Genomic DNA, 20,856 nt, shown 5'->3' with positions numbered 1-20,856 from the left:
ATTTTGGTTTCTGAAATGTTAGTCATTTTCCCAGTTGTTCCTAAACAAGGAATCAACACAACACCAAAGCTACTCAGAAAGAATTGAGGCATTGAGTTTTCATGTGTTTTCATGTCAGAGGTTATGCAAAGAAATCCTTATTTATATCACAATGAAATAATATTATAATATCACAAAAATGCCTTCTAATGTAACATTAAGTGCTTCATCAGAGTGGAAAATGTCAGATTCACAGGGTAAGTCAGAGAGGTTGTATTGAACTGCTGTTACATTAAAGTCACTGTGCTTCTCTGCTTCAAACATTCTGAAATTCTACAGTCTCTGAGTGATTCTGGAGTGGAGTTTTGGTTGATATCCACTCAACAATACTATGAAACTAGAAACTTCTGTTGTATACATGCCTGTGTTAAAAGTTGGGGAAAAAAGTAACAAATGCATAGGACAATTCATCAGTGTGGAAAGGTTGCTGTAGTTGCATCATTTTCAGATGCACTTATGGTTCATTTAAACTGTGCTGCTCCTTGTTATCTCCCCTCTTCCAGCTCTCAGATTATTTAAAAGAAAATGAAGCAGAGACTCTTCATTTCCATATAAAAATGTTGACACCTCTGATGTTGACACATCTGAATTTTGAGACAGTCAATTTTCTTTCAGTAGGAAAACATAAACCTGTACATTATTCTCCTATTTTGGATGAGTAGTAATAGAGTATATATCCCTTCATTGAAGTTTACACAACCTTACTTGTCAGATGTGTGTTTTTGTTTAGGAAGTTCATTTGAATATCTTGTGTTTAAGATTATATGAAAACACAGTGTTACTTTTTTCACTAAGCTCCCTAAAAAACAAGAGGAACAAAAGCACTGAATGTGTATTTAAATTTAAGCTTACCTTCTGTCAGAAAACAATCTGATCTTTGTCCCTGTGCTGCTGTGAGCCCCTGGCAGATAGCATGGGCCCCTGCTAGGACATGGAGCCTTCAGGGAAGGGATAGCAGGTGCATCTGCATTTTACAAGGAGGCAGACAATTTTTAAGTTTCATAAGTTTTCATCCTTTGGGACATGCAGATGAAACTGTCTTTCCAAAACTTGTTTTATTTAAAAAAAAAAAACCTTCCCTGTAGCCCTCTGTTTCATTGCCCAGTGAAGTTCTGGGTGGCAAAGCTCTGTGGAGTTGCTGAGTGATCAGGAAACCATCCACTGAAGTTGTGTTGGGGAGAGGAGGGGAGTTTAAAGTGATTTACATCAGGCACATCACTCTTGCTCATGGTTTTCAGTGGACATGCTGGCTAAAAAATATTTTTATAGGTACAATAGTTGGAGGAAGGGTTATGGGGAGGTTTTAAATTTCTCCACATAACTCATGCCCAGATTTTTCATTTGATAGCTTTTCAAAATATTCCTAAAAATGCTGGAACCTTCATGTATTTTTCTCCCACAGTCTCATTTGTGGATACATCTTACTTGCTGTTATCTCTGCTATAGGTTTAGGTAATCCTAACAGAATGAAAAGTACAGAAGGAGTGCAGTGGCTGCCTGAGCCACTGAGCCAACAACTCTGTGCCTTTTCCAATAGTTTATCTAAGCTTATTTAGGGTCAGCTTACTTCTGTTCTCAGTCAAATCTTTAGCCTGTATTATTCTCAAAATCATCTTTTTCATTGTTCTTTTCAACTTATACCTGTATTATGGCTCCAGACATCTAGCAGGTCTTCTGCCTATAGTTTTACAAAAAGCTTTCAAAAAAAAAAATCAGTATTTATGTAATTCCATGACTTGCCTCAGTACCTAAATAAAACTTTGCACAACCTTCATTGCCAATCCAGTGTAGGGGTAATGTTGCTAACTAACTTTGCAGGAATGTTAGACAGTCTAATTCAGGTTTCCTTCACCTCAGCTGAAAGCAAATTGATTTTAGTGATTCTGCCTGTTTATCCCAGATGAGCATGGAGATCAGGGATAAATTCTGTATCATGAAGTTAATTTGGATCTTCAACACTTACAAGATTGCACAGTTTCACTGTCTCAGCTCTGACATGAGGTACCTAAACCCAAAGGCACTCCCTTTGTGGTTCCAGTGCACTGCAGACACAGACATATCATCTGCTCCTTCACTACATCACACTCAATTTCTAACCAAATCAGTTTATTTGAATTTGCTAGTAGCTTCTAGAAGTTGTCTGACTGCCTTGCACACAGGATGAGGAATCTTCTTGGGCTCACTAAGTTACTTTGTACATGTACCAGCATTGCCCTTTGGCTTTGGAGGTGTTTCTGTGGCTGGTGGCTGTGCCAAGGTCCTGAAAAGGATGGAAATCCTACAGGTCTCCATGTGTGGGGTGTTACACTAAACAAACCAAGGGTATTTTACCTTATCTGATTGAAGAATATCTTCATTCTCCTGGGGTTCAAGTTATCCTTTTATCACACTAACTCTTCTGTGTACCTTTGCTGTTTAAATCAGATTTCTGAAATACAACTGGCTGGAAGTGTCGGGACAGCAGTAAAACTTGCTGTTTCTACTGGAAATGCCACATCAAAGAATCCTTTGGTCCTAGGTTTTTTTTTTTCCTGATTGTATCATACTGTGGCATAGCAGGCATTACACAGTCTCTACTCATTTGTAACTGAAGTTCTTAATTTATAGAACAAATGTATTTATTTTCATTTCCATTATCTCAGCCTTTGAGGTCATCCTATTTCTTCTGAATGCTTGCAGGATTCTATACTTCTCTTGCATATACTTGGAGACTTTTTAAATATTCTTATAAATGTGTTGCACATTGTGATTAAATAATGCTACTTAATCCATAAAGACTTTGTATTTTTTAATACCATAATAGGAAGGGCAGACTAGCTGATGACTGCTGGTTTCATGGGCTCTTCTATTTCTGAATCAACCCAAAACACAAAATTCTTTAGTATAACTTTTATCTTTTCTTTCCAAACTGAACCTTTTTTAAGCACTAATTATCTAATGTACTTCAAATACTAATGTTGAATCAACGTATATTCTTAGCTTTCTTATTCACAGTGATCATGATCATTTTGTCTTTAATTATGCTCTTATTTTCAGTGCTGAAAATATATGATATTAGGTAAGACTAACTGAAAAAGCTTTTAGTAATATGTGTGCAATAAATCACTCATGAGAAATTTAAAAATAAGGATAGCAACACTTGTTAATGAAAATGCTATTTTTAATTCAAGTTACTTTCCTTTGCAGTGTCCATTCTACCATTAGCAGGAATTCTGTGTTTTCCCCCTATGTCTCATTAAGTGGTAAAAAAAAATTACACATGAAGTTTTTACACTCTAAACCCACCATTTCTTGATTGAGTGGCAGCAGCTTTGCATGGTTTCACAAGTACACAAATAAATTGTTACTATACTAACTGCACAAACCCTAAAGGGCAATGTACTACTAATTGCACATCTTATCCAGTTATTTACCTTAGTACAATAATTTTGAGATTATTTGGTCTATTTACACATGAAAGCCTGAACTTTGTAATATGAAAAAGAGATAAAACTTGATAACAGTTCTGTAAGCATTTGCTTTCCAGTAACTGAGGAAAAGAAAGCTGACAGAAGGAAAAGGAAAAACTTCTGGGCCAGGTTTTTTGGGATTTTCTTTTTGGCTTTTGGTTTTTTGCTTGTGTTAGGAAAATGTCCTTTACAAAATGTGAACTTCTGAACTATGTGATAAATCATGATTAAGACATCTGTTGGATGAGGAGAGGAAATGATTGGCTCAATTGCTGCCTTGCTAAAATCACAAAATAGCTTTGATCTAGTAACTGCTCTGATAATTGCTTAAATATACCTAGCCTAGCCTTGTATAGTTCAGAATATCACACAGGAATTGTTTTGAGCTGCTGGTTTTACACACACATTTATGTGAATATCTATGTGGATGCACACAGACGTGCAGTTGCTGAGGTGAGCAGCCCTGGTCCCAGCACAGGAGGGATTCCTTAGCCTGGGCAGTGAGAAAGCTGCAGGAGCCACAGCAGCTGTGACAGCACAGCAACAATGGGGACATGGCCAGGGGCAACAGGGCCCAGCCCAGACATGTGTGAAGGAACTCCTGGAGAGCACCACAAACAGTGCTAGGGCATGGTGTGGCACTTGGGATGGGAATTTGCATGGAATGGCATGCAGGAAGGGGTGTGACTGCCAGCCTGAGCAGGGAGCAGTGGCATCTGCCACTGGGTTATCAGTGCACACTGAAAGAGCTTTAAACTACATTAGAGAGGGGAAAGGGGCAAAACCAGGCTTGCTCAAGGTAGCCCTAGGGCACCACACCAGTGTTTGAGGGAGTGTGTGTGCCAGTGAGGGCCTTTGGGCTCATGAGATGTAAGGCATAGAAATGCCTCCAAACACTTTTGTAGAAATCAGGGCTTCTCCCCCAAAATGTGTCAGGATCAATATCCCAACTGAAGTGCATCCACACCCCTGCACACAGCACAGACAACAAACAGGAGGGGCTGGAAGCCATTGTGCTTGAGGAAAACTGCAGCTCTGGGATGGCTCACACAACTGGAGTGCTGTGATGGATGGCTGTGAACCCTTCAGGAGGGACAGGCAGGGAGGGAGGGGCAGTGGGACAGCCCTGTAGGTTAGGGACTGTTTTGAGTGTCTGAGCTGGATGAGGGTGGCAGTAGGGTCGAGTGTTTGGTGGTGGGAACCAGAGAAAGGCCAACAGGCAGATGTGCTGGTGGGATCTGTTAGAGAGCACCCACCCAGGATGGAGGGGCAGATGAGATACCCTGTCAGCACCTGGGAGAAGTCTCACAACTGCTGGCCCTGGTTCTCATGGGGCAGGAATGTCCAGGATGTGTCTGGAGTGAGTGGAAGAGAACTTTGCCACTCAGCTGGTGAGGGAGCCAGCAGAACACCTGCTGCTTGTGGAGAGAGAAGGACTTGAGGGTAATGGAGGGTGTCTGAGGCACAGGGAATCACAAATTCTCGGACAAGTAAGAGGGGGAGATCAGCAGAGCTGCCACCTTGCACCTCCAGGGGACAGACTTGGGCCTGTTTAGGAGCCTGGCTGACCAGAGTCCCCTGGGAGACAGTCTAAAAGGAATCCAGGACATGCCTTAAGAAGGGAATCCCAAAGGCACAGCGGCAGAGGTGTGGTTTAGGGGAGGATTGGCAGTGACAGACTCAATGATCTCAAAGGTCTTTCCCAACCTAAGTGACTCCATGATACTGTGTATTTTATAATAAATATACAGACAGTTCATACATCATCAGGTCGTGTATTATTTCAGCAGTTGTTTTCATAAAATGATTTTGATTCAAGCATTTTGCCTATGTTTTCTTTATTCAAAGCATGATGTCATTTTATACCTCTTTCTGAAATGATGTTTTGAAGTTTTCCTTTATTTTGTTTTTATTTGTCCATAAGTTATTTTTGTATTTCAGCCATGTAATCATCAGTGTATGACACTTTGTATTCGTAATTATTTCTTCGGTGAGTTTAGTACAGAAACAAAAGCTAGGAGTCTGAAAGTATGATTTGTAATAATATCTTAAACACCTTTTCCCTGTCACTTTTGTATGCCATGGGGACTTCTGAAAGCTGTGAAGGTATTTTTTGCACCTCCTCAGTAATGTCTGGATATGTATAACTCATGTGAAATCTAAAACATGCCATATGACCTAATTTAAGGGGTTTTAAAAATTCTACTACAGTTTATTTTTGTAGAGAAGATTTCTCCCTCTTATTGGCAATTAAAAGCACCAGTTTCACTTCATGTCTGAAACTGAATTTTTGCAATAAGCGCAAAAATACAGTAGTGTTTCAATGCCTTTCCTCCCCTTTTGGCGCTCTGAGCCCGTTTTGGGCGGTTTGTGAGCGGCGGGTGCGGTGCGCTCCGCCGCCGCCAGGGGGCGCTGGGACACGCGCTGGGACACTGCGGGCACTGGGACAGGGACAGACAGGACAGACAAGGGACAGACAAGGGACAGACGGTGCTTGGGGGACGGGGACAAGGGACAGAGAGGGGACAGACCGGGGACAGACGGTGCTTGGGGGACAGGGACAAGGGACAGCCCGGCTGTGACCGCCACTGCTTCAAGAGTTACCTCACTGTTAGCACCGGATACTGACTGTTCCTGCCCCCTTGCCATTCCTAGATGCATTCCCATTACATCACGAATCAAATTTTATTCGTATTTCTGAAATAAAGAATTAGGAGTTTGCAGGAGTTTAAGGCATCGTCAATCAAAATTTAGAATGAGAAAAGTTGGGTTTTTTTCAGAAACATCTCAATGCACAGTTTAAGTTGTCTTGCTTTCTTAAGCTCAAAGGAGAAATTAAATTGAGAAAGGGTGAGGATGCAAACTGGGGAACAACCATTAAATGCACTGGTATTTGACTTGTCAGTTAATGGCTTTGTGAACTTGGAAGCAAATTGAGAGGAATAGTTGCAAAATATATAATTTGATTTACAAAAGTAGCCAATTAATTAAGGCCCAAAATCTCTGCTGGGCTTGTGGTTGAGAGATTCTCCTGCATAGCAGAAGGCCTTCCAGGACTGAATCTGGAAGAGAATAAATTGAATTATTGACTTGTTAGGGGCAATTCTATTAAATTTTTCTTTTCTGTTTATAAGAAAGAGAGAGGTCACCTGCTGAAAATATCTGACAAACAGACTAATGCTTATAGAATCATTGAAGTTACTTTTGTCAGTGTTAAATGTTTCACCTAAAGAATTTTAGCAAATATTATTTCTCACTGATTTAAATATTTCTATAATCTATAATAATTTGGGAAGGATTTCAGGTATTGATCATTTCCAGGCTGCCTATAGAGAATATTCATAAATGTTTTTGAAGAAGCAGCTCTAGTTTTGTGGTAAGATATATGTCAAGTAACTAAATGAAAGTTTTTTCTAAAATATTGTTCAAATAAGGTAGCTTTTCAAAAATAGGCAAGTTGGTTCTACAGTGCTAAAAAACAGACTGACAATAGACTTGAAATTTCAGGTATAAATAGACTTTGCTTTTAAAGTTTTATGTCGATTTTCTGCATTTATCTGGACTCATGGCAAAGCTGTCTGACGTGAAAACTTATGGCAAGTGAAGACTGCAGTGAAGTCTGAGTTATTGGTTAGATTAAAACAAGACAAAACCAACAGACCCACAAACTAACAAAAAGCAGCCCAACAACAAAGCCCCTGGAGCTGTTCTGGCTCCAGAGCTGCTGCAGAAAGTGTTACAGGACATTTCTTGGGCAGTGGTGGCAGCTGACTCCAGCACTCGTCCCCTCGCTGCCATCTGCAGCCAGCTCTGCTTCCCCGAGCTGCTTGGCAGAGACCTTTGTGAAGGTCAGTGCTGGAGCTGATTAGGAACAACTCTTGTCTTCCCACTGGGTTATTTTGTCTTTCAAGCCCTGTCTGTTCCCATATTGTGTAAAACATGCATTGTGTTGAATGATACTTGTGCCAGCATTAAATCAGAGGGAAATAAAAGTATTTAAGGGTAGGGGTGGACTGCACAGGCTCTTACAAGCAATGCTACCATGAAATATCTAATTTCAGTCCCAGAAAGGACTTCTCTGATGTTTATTCTATTCGTACCATATACAACAATTTGCATTGCTTTTGGAATGCATAGTTTGATGTATTTGATCTACAGAAAAAAAGAAAAAATACTTAGAGAAAATCTTCTCTAGCTAAAAATCCTATTTTGAAAGTGAAAGGAAAATTTGTAGGCATATTTTTATGTCTTTCCTCCTGCCTTCCAGTTTATTAACAAAATTTGTATGGGATGGTCTGGAGGGCTAAAAACCTCCCCACATATTAGAGCATATAGAATGTGCTTTTATTCCGGTATAAATTAACAGCAATTTTAATCCCATGTGCTAAATATTACTTAATTTTAATATTTCATAATGCTTTTTTTTTTCCTTGAACAATGCCTAAAATTAGAAATCTTGGCATGATTAATCCTGTATTTTTTAAACATAAGTACACATGTCATTCTATTGTCAAGTTTCTTATATTCCCACAGCTGAGATGGTTAAAAATGTGGTGGATGTGTCGTTTAATCTAAACAGTGTTTTTGGCATGGCTTGTCTTTTTATTTTAGTCTTTTGCTGCACTTCGCTGTGGGTCTGACTGTGAATTTTTCGGTGCTGCTTTGACGTTTATGCACATGTATTTGTAAGAAGGTTGTTTGTTATTTTGCAGGCCCACCTTCAACCCTCCCTCTAAGCACTCAAACCTCTAGTGGCAGCTCCACTCTTTCCAAGAAGAGACCACCTCCCCCACCCCCAGGACACAAAAGAACCCTCTCTGACCCACCAAGCCCACTACCTCATGGACCCCAGAATAAGGGCCCAATTCCTTGGGGTGAGTTTTGAAAATGCAAATCAAAAGGGCAGGGGAAAACCTTTTTGATGGCTGATATATGATCTTTGGTTTCTTTTTACCTGGTGCTTGCTTTCCAATGATTGCAGCTTGATGTAATGTCAGCTCAGATAAATCAGCAGTTCCATCTCCTGTCACTGCCTCCCGGGCTGGGAGTCTCCCTTGGGAAAGCTGAAAATCCTCCACGCTGCCCTGGGGCCCCTGCAGCCCCCCAGTGCTCCCTGTCTGTGCCCCAGCTGCCCAGGCTGTGCCCCCACCCAGCCCTCAGCCCCTGCTCTCCTCTGCCCCTGCCCCTGCCCCTGCTGCTGCTGTGCCCAGGAGCCAGGGGTGCAGTTGGAGCCACCCACAGTGTCTGTGCAGGTCTCACAGCTGCCACAGGAGCTCCTTTCCTCTCCTCTAAAGTGTTCACACCTCGCTGGTGGGAATGTGTTGTCTTAGTTTGTATTTGCTTTTTGTGGTGTTGTCTGTACACACACAAAGACTGATAGGTTTGCATCCTGCTGCCAGCAGAAGTTACACAGAAACAGTGCATTTTAATTTTTATTTTTACCAGGATACCTTCCTGACAGATGCTTTTTGTAAACTATTTTCCAGACTACTCAGATTCTTCCTCTTTTGAATAAACATTGCTCTGTGCAGTCAAATTCTCTTGGTAGCTATAAATCTCAGGCCTATGTAATTTTCTGTGATTTTAGTTTTGGTGGCAGGATTTCCATGAATCCTTAAATTTTTTAACTGTAATCCAGTGCTTACATAGGTGCATCATCCATATATTACTTGTATTTTAAGAGAATCTTTTCTCTATTCTAGTACAAACACACAATTACCAGTCTAAAATAAAAAAAATTGCTAGACTAAAAGCACCATTTTTCTTAGCAAATTGAGTTAAATTTAGTAAATCATGGAGTATTGATGTGTGATTTAATCTAGGATTCAACATGAAGAAAAGTGTAGAGTCCAATGAAAAGCAAAGGCTTTTTCTCAAGGAATAAAAATAATGGAATCTTTTCAGCTCTCTGCTTCTCAGAGGTCTGGGATATGGGAAAAAAAGTGTTTCCTATGCTGTGGAGTCCAACAGCCCTGTACTTTTTCAGAAGTAGTTTAGACATTTTTAAGAGCTTGGACTTTGAATATGTAAAAAATCCCAAGTATTTAAGTCCAAAGCACCTAAAGTACCATATACAAGAATTCTGTATAATGTAGCACTGTTAGCATGAATGGTGTGGTAGGATTAGATGCTAAGCAGGTGTCAACTTTTCCTTAAACACATTAGGCAGCAGATAAAGGAAGAAGAAAATAAGAGAAAGGTGCAGGTGTGCAGTTGAAGAAGCCTGTAGCAGTAAAGCACCTTGTCAGAGCAGGGCCAGAGAAGAATATGGCTTTTCCTGTCTCTTCCCTGCTTTTCAGGCCAAGCTAAACCCCAGTGGATGGAAGAGGGGCCTCTTCTCCCCATTTGTCTTAGCTGAGACCTGTACAAAAGCTTGTTTCAAAGTCCATTTGGATTTTTAAGCAAGCATGAAATTTTGTGTTTATAAAAGGGGGAGTTTCTTCTATCTGCCTTTGTGATTTTTTGCTTAAGGATATTGTCAGATATTCACTGCTTTTCCTTTCAGAAGCTTTCTTCTCTGTTGATATATTTCTTGCTATGTGGAATTTCAGCATTTGTCTTCTAATCTGTGCATTAATTGAAGTTTCAAGCAGTGCAATCCTTAGCTTATGTCTAAGCAAATTGAGTTACTATTCAAAGATGTTCTAAAAATGTCATTTGGATTATTTTGTATTTCCATAGCAACCATGAGATATTTTTCCTTCCTTTATCCATAGGATCTACATGTTTGCTGTTTTACCTTAGTTCCTTTTTTGCACCACTTTTAAGCACAAACATATTTTTAGCAAGGCACAGCATGTGCCTTGCTTTCTTTTCTGCTGTTTCTTTTCTGCTGTTTCATTTAGACATCAATGTGCCAAGAATGGTATTTAGAAAAATGTGTCATTCTTTTGAATGAGAAGTATTTTGTGTTCTTGGATCATTAAATGTCACTTTGCATCTATTTCAATGACAAAATTTACTAATGGTTGTTGAAGCTGGTTCTGAGATTGACGTGCTGTAAAAGGAGAGGCAAAGGGGATGAAAAGGCACTAAGCCAAGAGTTGCTGTCATTATACCTTGGAAATGGTGATTGCTAATGAAGAGAAGCTTTCTGCTGGAGGAGTCCAGAGTGCTTGGGTTTGGATTTTGCTGCCTTTTGACAGAATTCTGGATACCCAGGATCTTTGCTTTACCAGTGGCTTAAATGCAGATTATGGGAACATACAAACTTAGTCACTAAACCAGTAAAGCCTGTTCTTTGCATAGGATAAAATACCAATCCTTAGAAATTTAATGTTTTGTGAATAAACTCACATTCATGATGGTTTAAAAAAGATGTGCCTCGCAATGCAAAATGAAAACATCAGTGAAAAATGAATCTGATGTGTCTCCTGCTGTATCTCCTTCTATGCAGAGAAAATTGAAACACTATTTCAAAACAAATGCCCTACAGCAATGTCATTCAATCTTCTCTTGCCAGGAGATGAGAGCTACCAGTGAGTCGTTTTAAAATGTGTTATATGAAAGGTCATCTTCGATTATTTTGGTCCCTCCTGCTTTTTCGGCTACAAAATTATAAATAAAGAATAAAATTATAAATTATCTTTTAGATATGTTGTATAGAGCATGCATAGAGGAATACATGTTTTGCTTTAAATTGCACCCTCTGCTGATTATATTTCAGTTATCCTAATGATTTTTTTGTTTTGTTTTTAATTGTCCTTTTTTCAACTCAGGTAATGATTTGGGCCCACCTTCAACTAAGGCTGCAAACAAGTTTGAGGGGATGTCTCAGCAGTCAAGGTAAAATCTGCATACATGAAGGCAAAGATGAAAATTTAAATAAACATAACTAATTTGTAAATTAGAAAAGAAAAGCCTTTCATAGGAAATAAAATCCTAGCTATGTTTCTTATTAGTTTCCTGCATGCCCTGCTAGCATACAAATGCTTTGGCTGCCCTGAGCCTCCTACGCCGTCCCTCGCTGTCCGTGCACAATCCGTCCTTTGAGCAGGACGGACAGAACGCCCTGTGCCCACATCTCTGCTGCTCCTACAGAAGTGCTCTCCCAGCTGGGGAATGCTGCCTCAGACCACGGGCCAGCAGGACAAAAGTTTTATTTTCATGTCTCCTGGCATTTCATTTTGTCTGCTTCAGTGTGAGGTGTCCTGCCTGGAGCAGCAGTGTCACTCTGGGTACAGGCTGCCATCGAAGATGGCTCTGTAACAGGGAGAGTTCATCTCAGTCTTCCAGTTTAGCTGTTTTCCACTCTGTCAGGCTCCTGTGCTGCCACACAGTCTGCAGTAACACAAACTGCTTTTAGCTCATAGTTCATCAGCTCTGTCCATTACAAGTGTCTTTTTCAATAGCTGGAGCAGTAAGGACAGCCATACATTGCTGTCACTTTGAGTTTGCTACTCCTCTGTCTGTGCTGTGATTCCAAAGTCCTGAGGTTCAGAGCATGATAATTCCAAAAAGCACCTGCCTCAGGCACACAGCCTTGCATGACCACAGTGTGTGGGATGGGCTGTGGCTGGGGAGGGATGTGTAACCTCAGACAGGGCACAACAGATGTGTGGGAAGAGTTTCTGGACACCCCCAGACTGCTCTGCCTTGCCAGGACAGGGAGGGGACCTGTTGGAGGTAGCACAGCTGCTTCCCATGTTTGCTGAATCCATCCAGCTGGCTCTGGGCATTCAGGGGGAAAGTGGAAGTGTTCCCAGCACAGAGAGCTGGGCCCATCCTGGATTCTGGTCAGACAAGGGTAAAAGTGTGCTCCTTGTCCTCCATGGCATTAGAGAGGCTGAGGTAGGAGCTGGGCTTTGAGAATCTTTGTGGGCCCCTTCCAGTTCAGGATATTCTATGATTCTGTGATTTATTAAATCAAGATTGAGCCTGGCTGTTCTTTCAGTTTCATGTCATGATGTATTTTTGCCATTTAAAAAAGAGCTAAAAATTAAAAGTGTTTCTTCATGCTCATTTTGAAATGTTGGCTGCAGAGACAAGCAATACTAGAATTAAGGCAGCTGATGCAGAAGAGTCACTGCTCTGTTGAACATACATTGGCAGCTTTCTCACTCATTTTTCTTTTTTTCTTGTTTTTTTAATCATTATTTTGAGCTGATACTGATTTTTATGTATTGTTTGATTTTTATGCCTTAAATCAATTTGCTTTCTTCTCTTTTTCCACATTCCTTTTATAGAAAAGTGACTTAGGTGGGGTTTTAAAGGAAAAACTTTGATGGGAATAGCTAACACGTATAATCCAGGTTGACAGAGTAAAACATGTTGTTTTCCCACAATCATCAGTATTTCCTGGGAGAGTAGCAGAGACTTTGTCTCCTCCTGCAGCAGAGAGTGTGTGTGATCCAATGCCACACATGTGCATTGGATCACAATGCAAATGAAGAACAAATTTTTCTTAGGGTTCAGGATCTGCCCACAGAGTTGGTCTTTCAGCTTCACCTATTTTCAGAGTACATTTTGCATGTACCATAGTTCATAGAGTATATCTGCCCCATAGCATTGAAGCTGGGTAGGGTTTGAATGTCTTTTTCTCTGAAAAAAAACCCCAATTAATTCTAAACAATGCTTTGAGTTCGGGGATTTATCCACAGGCCAAGTGATTACACAAAAGGGGCAAAATAAATATGGATTTTTGTGGGAGTTTTTATTTATGGATGTGTTAAAGGAAAAAATGAGAAAAAAGTATATTTGATAATAGTTGTAAGCACTAATAATTCACATCTGTTGATTTAGCACTGGGACTGCAAAGACTGCACTTGGCCCTAGAGTTCTTCCCAAACTACCTCAGAAAGGTAAGCAATCTCTTTGTGGCTATTCTCATAATGGGATCTTTTAAATGTGGGTGAAAGTGGGTACTTGTTTGAAATATATGGATCTTTTCAGCAGAAATTTCATTTCTAAAATGCCACAAACCATGAAAGCTTCACAAAACTGAACGGATTTTGGAAGATGGGGAAGCCTTTTATTAAACTGAAAAAAATACACCTAGGGAGGAAAGAAATAAATCATGAACTAATTGAAGCTGGAAGAGCCCTCAGGAGGTCTTGTGGTCCAGTGCAGCACTAGGAGCAAGGCCAGCTTTCTGCCATGAGAGCAGCTTCCTCAAGGCCATGTCCAGTCACATTTTGAGCATCTCCATGGATAACTTCTCTGGGCTTCTGTTTCTATCCTAGACCATTCCTGTTGGTAGTTTTGGGTTTTTTCCTATTATCTCCAAGTCCCATTTCTTGATAGCTTGGAGCAAACTCTGTCTGTGCCATGCTCTTCCAGTGAGGGTTGTGGTCAGTGCAACTGCTTGGGAAAGAATCAGGTGCTGTTACATCCTCATTTATATATCAGTGACAAGCTGAGACCATCATCCCAGGGAGCACCTTTCTTTTAGAAATGTTCTTTCCCAGTCTCTTTAAACTCACACTGAAGGTTTGTTTGTTTGTTTTGAGTTGTGGCAGCAGTTGACTATAAAGTAGAAAGTAGACCTACTTCAGACTGTTCTGTCTGCATGCAGAATCCATCAAAAATACATTATATCTGTCTGAATGGATGATCACAATAGAGCCTGAAGATCAAGAAATGCTGCTTGTCCAAAATTCTGAAGCCAGATGTCTGAAATTTAGAGTGCAAATAATTTTGTAACAGAAAAAGCAAATGTTAAATTTGTAAGTTTGTTAAATTACAATTATTCTGACATGCTATCTTTTGAAAGAGACAGCAATGATGCACCAGGGTGGCACTGTGAAGGAAGTCAACACTTCCTTGATTTAAAATGATTTAGGTGAAAATTTAAGAAGGGCTAATTCAAAGCACTTTGATAAGGGCTGCTATCAGGGTTTTTCATATCATCTACTTAAATCTCAAACCCATGTGGAAGATCAGTGTGTGTACATTTGCTGTGAGGTTAGCCAAGGGCACAGCCATAGACAGGGATCAACTATTTTTTTATAAAAAACATCTGATAGTAATTATACAATTTCTTTCATGGAAACTCTGCAGATGGGTTTGGTTTGGGGTGTTTTGTTGGTGAGATTTTATTTTTGGGTTTTTTTGGTTGGAGGGGTTTGGTTGGTGGGGTTTTTTTATTGGTTTGTTTTGGTTTTTTATTGGTTTTGTTTTTTGGGGATTTTTAGGGCTTTTTTTTCGGTATAATTTCCCATAAATATATTGTTAAAGTGTTATGGAAGTGGGTGATATCCAAAGGGAGTGAGGGCACTTTTTTGGCTGGTAGAATATGATACTAAAGCAGTGCTGAATGCAATACGAAATTGTTCCTTCTAGTTAAAATGTATTGCTTTCATCACAGGTTGTAAATTTTTTCTCTCTTGTACCCCTTCATCTGTTTTAACATTAGGGCTGTTTGATTTAGGAGGTTTTGGGTTGGGGAGTTTTTCTGTGTACTAATGATTTTGTTTTTTCGGGTAGATTTCAGTTGAGTTTTCTTAGGGAGCTTAACAGTAAAATCAATAGATGACACTGAGAAAAATAACTATTTGAAAGTCTAGTTTCAATTTCCTTCCATCAAATCTGAAAAATACACATTTTAAAACTTTCATCTTTACTAAATTGTAAATATATACAATAATTCATTTTTTCTCAGTTTTAGTGTGAATGTCTATAGTACAGTATGTTCTATCCAGTGCATAAATAGATATATGTGCTCACTCTCTCTCTTCTGAGAGATTTTACAGTTACTAATCCTGAAAGTCAGGTGGTTTTTTGTATTAAATTGAACTGTATATGTGAGTAATTTTCATTAAAATAAACTTTGTTACAGTCGTGTCAATTGATCTATAGGTGGTTTTGCAAAGTCTTTTATTATATTTCATACTTTTTGTTTAGTTCCAAAAAGTGATTCACTTTATTTCATTTGAAATAAATAATCTATGAATTGACATCTAATAGCTGTTGGATGAAGCACTGCTGGCCTCCAGGAGGAGCAATTAAATGAGACCTCAGAGAGCAGGGTTATGTGAAGTTGTATTATCCTGCTTTTGTCATAGACTGGGAACACTTGTGGGCAGTTTTGGGGCTCAGTGACCATATGGTCATTGACACAATTGCAGTTCTGATATATGCTTAACTTCTTTAATATTAAAATACTAAGATTGCGAATCCTAAGACTGTTTTGCTTTTTTGTTTCAGTGGCACTAAGAAAAATAGAAACCAGTCATCATCTTTCAATAGATAAATCCCATCAGCACATGGATATGTTTCAGAAGCCCTCACTGTCCATCGATATACCACAGAAACCACAGCCTGGAGACCTGCCCCCAAAGCCTCTGCCTCTGGAATTAACTCAGAAACCTCAAGTGGGAGATTTACCCCCAAAGCCTGGAGAACTACCCCCAAAGCCTCAGCTAGGAGACTTGCCACCAAAACCACAGCTTGGAGACTTACCTCCAAAGCCACAAGTGAAGGACCTTCCTCCAAAACCTCAGCTAGGAGAGCTGTTGGCTAAAAGTCAAGGTGGGGAAGCAGCACCGAAGGCTCAGCCCTCAGAGACAAATCAAAAATCTCACTCCATAGATCTCTCTCCAAACGTACAATCCAGAGATACCGTCCAAAGGCAAGCATCTGAAGAGTCGAATGACATAACACACACCCTGCCAGAAACCCCTGTGCCACTCCCCAGGAAGATAAACATGGTAGGTGTTACTGCAGCTCCTTGGGAGTATCCATGGAAGGCTTTGAAGTTACTGTAGGACTTTGTGTGCACCCTTGAGCTGTGCACTCAAGGCAACATAAAGCTATGGGCTGGGGAATGAGGGGCTCTTTTTGTGCCCAAAGCAGCTTCAGCAGGTGTTGAGGTTTTTCAAGGCCTCCTGCATGCTCAAACAAATACTTGCAACATAAAACAGTGACCTTGGGAGTATGACAATGTATTTTAGATTTGTTGGGATTTATGTATTTATTATATCTATGCCAATCACAACTCTGAATGAGTGGATGGTTTTCTCTGTTGCCTTTGCTCACAGGTCTGTGCTTTAGATTGGTAGAATGTTTATATATTTGACTTAGTAAGCTGTAAGAGGGGATGTTAGCACCTATTGTCAGTAGGTGCAAAATTTAAAGTAAAGTCAACTGTGGCAAAATAGTAAATGTCCCTGTTGTGAGTATTTAATGTTGATAATGGTTGAGGTGTAGGTTCAGGTGTACTGATGAAGCAGCAAAATTGACATTGCTGCATGGTGTGTAGTAATAGATCTGGAACTTTACCTTGATTCCAGCCCCCCATTTATCTTGCTGTTCATCTTTCTAACCAGTACAATTTCCAGCAGAGGATTCTTAATGCCTATGTAGGTTGAGATAACTATGAAACTCCAGAGCTCTCTTAAGATTTTCATCATGAGGGATACATCAAAAGGGAGATGGCTTTGTTTGCCAGATTGGCTATGCAAAGCACATCTGTAAAAAGGGAATAAGACTTCATCCCAGTGAAATAGTGAAAGCAGAGGATGAGTTTCTGCCTTGTGCTTGTGTGAGGAAGAGCCCTGTGGAGCCATCATTCTGCTTGGCTTCTGGCATGGACTTGCCTGTAAGCTCCTGTCTGAACTGAGCACAACAGAGTTGTTGCTTGGGCTTCCTGAGTATTCTGGAATTTAAATATTACAGGGATCAGATCAAAAAATGTTTGTTTACTTATGTACTTTTAAATATAAGCAGGCAAATGATGCTGGCCATTCTCAGCTACTTGTCACTTAAAAGCAAATAATGGATTACCTGTTTAGTTTGGTTACTTTTGGCTTTTTTTTAACTGTCACCCTACTGTATACAGAAAAAATCTGAGGAAAGGTTCTGTGTTTGACAATGTGCAAGAATTCCTCTGAAATGTATCTTGCCTCCATTTTCATCCTCTGGCTGGTGAAGTGCTTCATCCCAGTGAGCAGTGAGACCCACGCCAGCAGCCACAGTGCTCGTGGGCACCTCTCTCTTGGGCTTGACTATTTAGCACTAAACAGAAAAGCATAGTTTTTTTTTTATTGATAGTTTTAGAAAATTAATTGTCCAGAAATATAATTTTAAAATTCCAATGCTGATAATTTATAAAGGTTTGAAAGGATATTTTGGAGAAACAAAACTTGCACTGAGTGCTCCTGAAATCACACTGAGCACTTGAGCATTCTTTTGTGCGTGTGGTGGTTTCTATAAATGAGACAAAATACTCATTTTTAAAGGGAAAAAAAAAAAGGTGTTGAATGTAAATAAGAGCATGGTTGGATTATTAATGATCACAGCATCTCATTGCTGTTCAGTTTTAAGCACAAAATCTTTTGGTAATAAGCACTTGTTGGGTACAGGGAATCAGTTGGTGGTGTGTATTTGATTTTTAGTCACAGATTACATTTCCTGGAATTGTTTCCATTTCTTTACACAACAATGACACAAACTGTTCTGGAACATGAACAAAATATGTTCTGGAACATATGTGCTCTCTACATATCCATCCTTTTTTATACCTTCCCATGATTAAATAGACCTTGAGCTTGAAAGCTGCTTTTTGCTGCTCTCCGTGAAAGGAATAAAATGTTGAAATCTGATGGAACCAGAATAATTACCATCATTTCTCATGTGCTTTTACAAGCTGAGTTCCATACAGTTTTCTAAGTGTAGAGGAATGTGAATTTCTTTATTCTTTTTATTGAACAAGACAATTTTTACCTTGCAGAAGTAGTTGCTTCCCTTCATCACTGGGGGATTGATTGGGAGGGAACGCTCTTGGCTTGTAAAGGTTCTCCGGAGTTGAAAGCTGGGACTGTCCCCAAGCACCCATTCCTATTGAATTCCAGTCCCTAGTGCTAGATGAGATTTTGTTTAAATTATATTAACATATTTTTAAGAAAAGACAGAGCATTCTTTGAAGTGACTTCTCATGCAGCAAACCTTTGCTGTAGAAAAAACCCTTGATCTCATATGATCTTCAGGTATTTCTCTTCATTTGTCTGGGTATGGGTTTTTTGGTTCTTTTTAGTTTTATGTTATGTTAACTGCTTTCTCTCTTAAATCTCCCTGTAATTATTATTTTTCTGTACCTTGTGTTTAGTGTGAGTGCTTTTTTCAGTGTGTCTGTTCTGCTGTTGAGCTGCAGGGATTTTTTTTTTTGCCAAAAGATGGAGGAATTTCAAGTGGGTAGGTAACAGCAAAGAGAAGACTCCCTAGGAAATTTCCTCTGTGAAGTTAGTTTTGGCCCAAATTCCTCTAAACCTGCTGACTTTTCCCTTCATAGCCCTTCTGCTTCTCATCTCCTTCTGTTCTTCTTGGGTTTTTGCATTCTTGTAATCTGTTAAAAGAAGTAACTGTAGGTTTTGAAGAGGTGTGGGTATGAAAATACAGGAATATAAAGTAGCAAGAGTGTTTTGCTGTGAACATTGCTTACTTACTCTATTTGGAAATAATTTAAGTCATCTTCTCTGCCATAAGAAACATATGTTTGGGGAGGAGTCCATGGCTGAGGCTTTTTTCATATGAATTAGCAGTATGCAGCAAAGTATGACCTAGAAAATACTTGGACTCAGAATGGCAGAGCTGTGAGAATATCTAGTGTGAGTTATCATCAGAAAATAGTACTGCCATCTGACATTAAGGTAATTTTAGTAAGAAATTGCTAACATTTGGATGGAAAAATCTCTAAAAAAATAATTTCCAGTCCTGTAAGCAGATTTAAAATCAAAGAATCCTGTATTTTTGCACTAGATCCAAAACCAAAACTGTAAGGAATACTGGGATTCCAATGCAGCATTTTCCTCAGTCCTTACCTCTCTTGGAACATTTAGAGGAGACTGGATTTAATTTTCTGTTCATGGTAGGTTTATTGAGGAATTATGCATTGAAGGAGAAAGAGGGTGTTTGACTAGAACAATGTAAGGACATTATTGAAGCTTTCTTCACCAGAGGAATCAGTGGTTACTTAAACCCTCTTAAGGGCCACTTGTTAAGCACCACACATTATATTCTGCTGGGAGTTCTGAATCTTAAGGGAAAAAAAAACTTACACCTGTGTAGGTAAATTTTTTTTTATTTTTTTAATATCCTTGTTGAAGGAGTTTTTGAATTTCTTTGTTCCTAGTTGCAGGGAAAATAGTTCATAGTCTTCACTTTCTTGTAAAACAAAACACAACTAAAAGGCAAAAATCTTTTTTTTTTTCCTCTATTTCTCATGTGCTTCATCTCAAATGTCATTCTTTTTTTAGGGGAAAAACAAAGTTAGGCGAGTGAAGACCATTTATGACTGTCAGGCAGATAATGATGATGAACTCACTTTTGTTGAAGGAGAAGTAATTATTGTAACTGGTGAAGAGGACCAAGAGTGGTGGGTATGTATTTTTCCCTTTTACAGTTCCACATAACTTCTTTATGACTTTTATAGGAAAGCCTCTTTCCCCAAGTGTGGAGGATTTATTTTTATTTTTGTTCGTAAGTGGTGGGTTTTGTCTTTGTTTTGCTTTGATTTTTGTTTGGTTTCTTTTTGCCTGAGCTAACAGCCAGCCCTTAAACTTCCATTAGAGAAAAACCCTTTTATTTGGGAGGGAGAATCTATTAGAACCAGCCCCACTAGGTTTAGTTTTATTGCTGGCTCATACAGCACATATTTACACACATCCCTCTCTGTAATGAACACAGCCTTTCATTAAGCGAAGAAATGATGATTCTTACTCCATGTAACAAACTTGTACCCTCCATGAAAATGAGATGTGTAACTATCTTCAGTTCACCCAAAAGGTTAAGTTATACCTATAGGGATTGCTGAAAATCTAAAGAATAGTTTACAATTAATGATATAAGCTGGTGGTTTTCTTCTTAAATGAGAGGCAGGTAACATTTTGTTTCTCTTCTTCCCTCTCATATCCCTGTTTCATACCATACTCCCCCTATTATGGACTGCATATTGTTCAAGTGCTAACACCAGGCTTTTCTCAACCTCCTGTGAAGGCTCCAACCTTTCTTGACAATCCAGCTTATGTCCCTAAAGCCCTGCTACATCATATTTCCCTGCCAAAGAATTATTACAGGGGACAATGAGACAGATTTCATTTGACTAAAACAAATTCTAATTGCAGTGCTGCCTGTGATATCCTAATCTAAGGGCAGCACAACCTTTGCTGTTTTGTTTCCAGCTACGTTTTCCTCTCACTCATCATTTAAGTGTGGAAGATTTTCAACTGAAAAGCTGGTATCAAAAGAGCAGTGCCCAGTGAAAGGTGTCTGTGTTGCCCATATCACCTAGTCCCTGATTACAGCTGCATTCCCTGCTGGATCTGTTTTTTGAAGTGCTTTTTAAGCCCCTTGGGACGTGCCCAGCAAGTTCCATGAAGCACCCCAGTCTGAGTGTTTCTGAGAAGGGAAACAAGGCCTGTTGACTCATATGCTT

The 20,856-nt window shown here is 39.5% G+C and overlaps 1 protein-coding gene across 7 annotated transcripts in view; it reads left to right on the top strand.

The window, feature by feature from the left end:
- The window catches only part of ASAP1 (ArfGAP with SH3 domain, ankyrin repeat and PH domain 1), a 173,751-nt gene that overhangs the window by 149,360 nt on the left and 3,535 nt on the right, over window positions 1-20,856 (top strand). For 5 of the 7 annotated variants that reach the window (XM_074556998.1, XM_026790219.2, XM_026790210.2 and 2 more), the window contains 5 exons: window positions 8,201-8,362; window positions 11,207-11,273; window positions 13,230-13,288; window positions 15,633-16,135; window positions 19,679-19,801. In XM_074556998.1, the coding sequence (XP_074413099.1) occupies window positions 8,201-8,362; window positions 11,207-11,273; window positions 13,230-13,288; window positions 15,633-16,135; window positions 19,679-19,801 (914 nt within the window). The remainder of the gene's footprint in view (window positions 1-8,200; window positions 8,363-11,206; window positions 11,274-13,229; window positions 13,289-15,632; window positions 16,136-19,678; window positions 19,802-20,856) is intronic. The other 2 variants (XM_026790224.2, XM_026790227.2) reach the window with 1 other exon arrangement.

Source organism: Zonotrichia albicollis, chromosome 1, assembly GCF_047830755.1.
Source record: "Zonotrichia albicollis isolate bZonAlb1 chromosome 1, bZonAlb1.hap1, whole genome shotgun sequence".
In the NCBI taxonomy this organism is placed as follows: Eukaryota; Metazoa; Chordata; class Aves; order Passeriformes; family Passerellidae; genus Zonotrichia; species Zonotrichia albicollis.
Note: the sequence above shows the minus strand (reverse complement) of the source record. Positions and strands in the feature narration are given on the sequence as shown.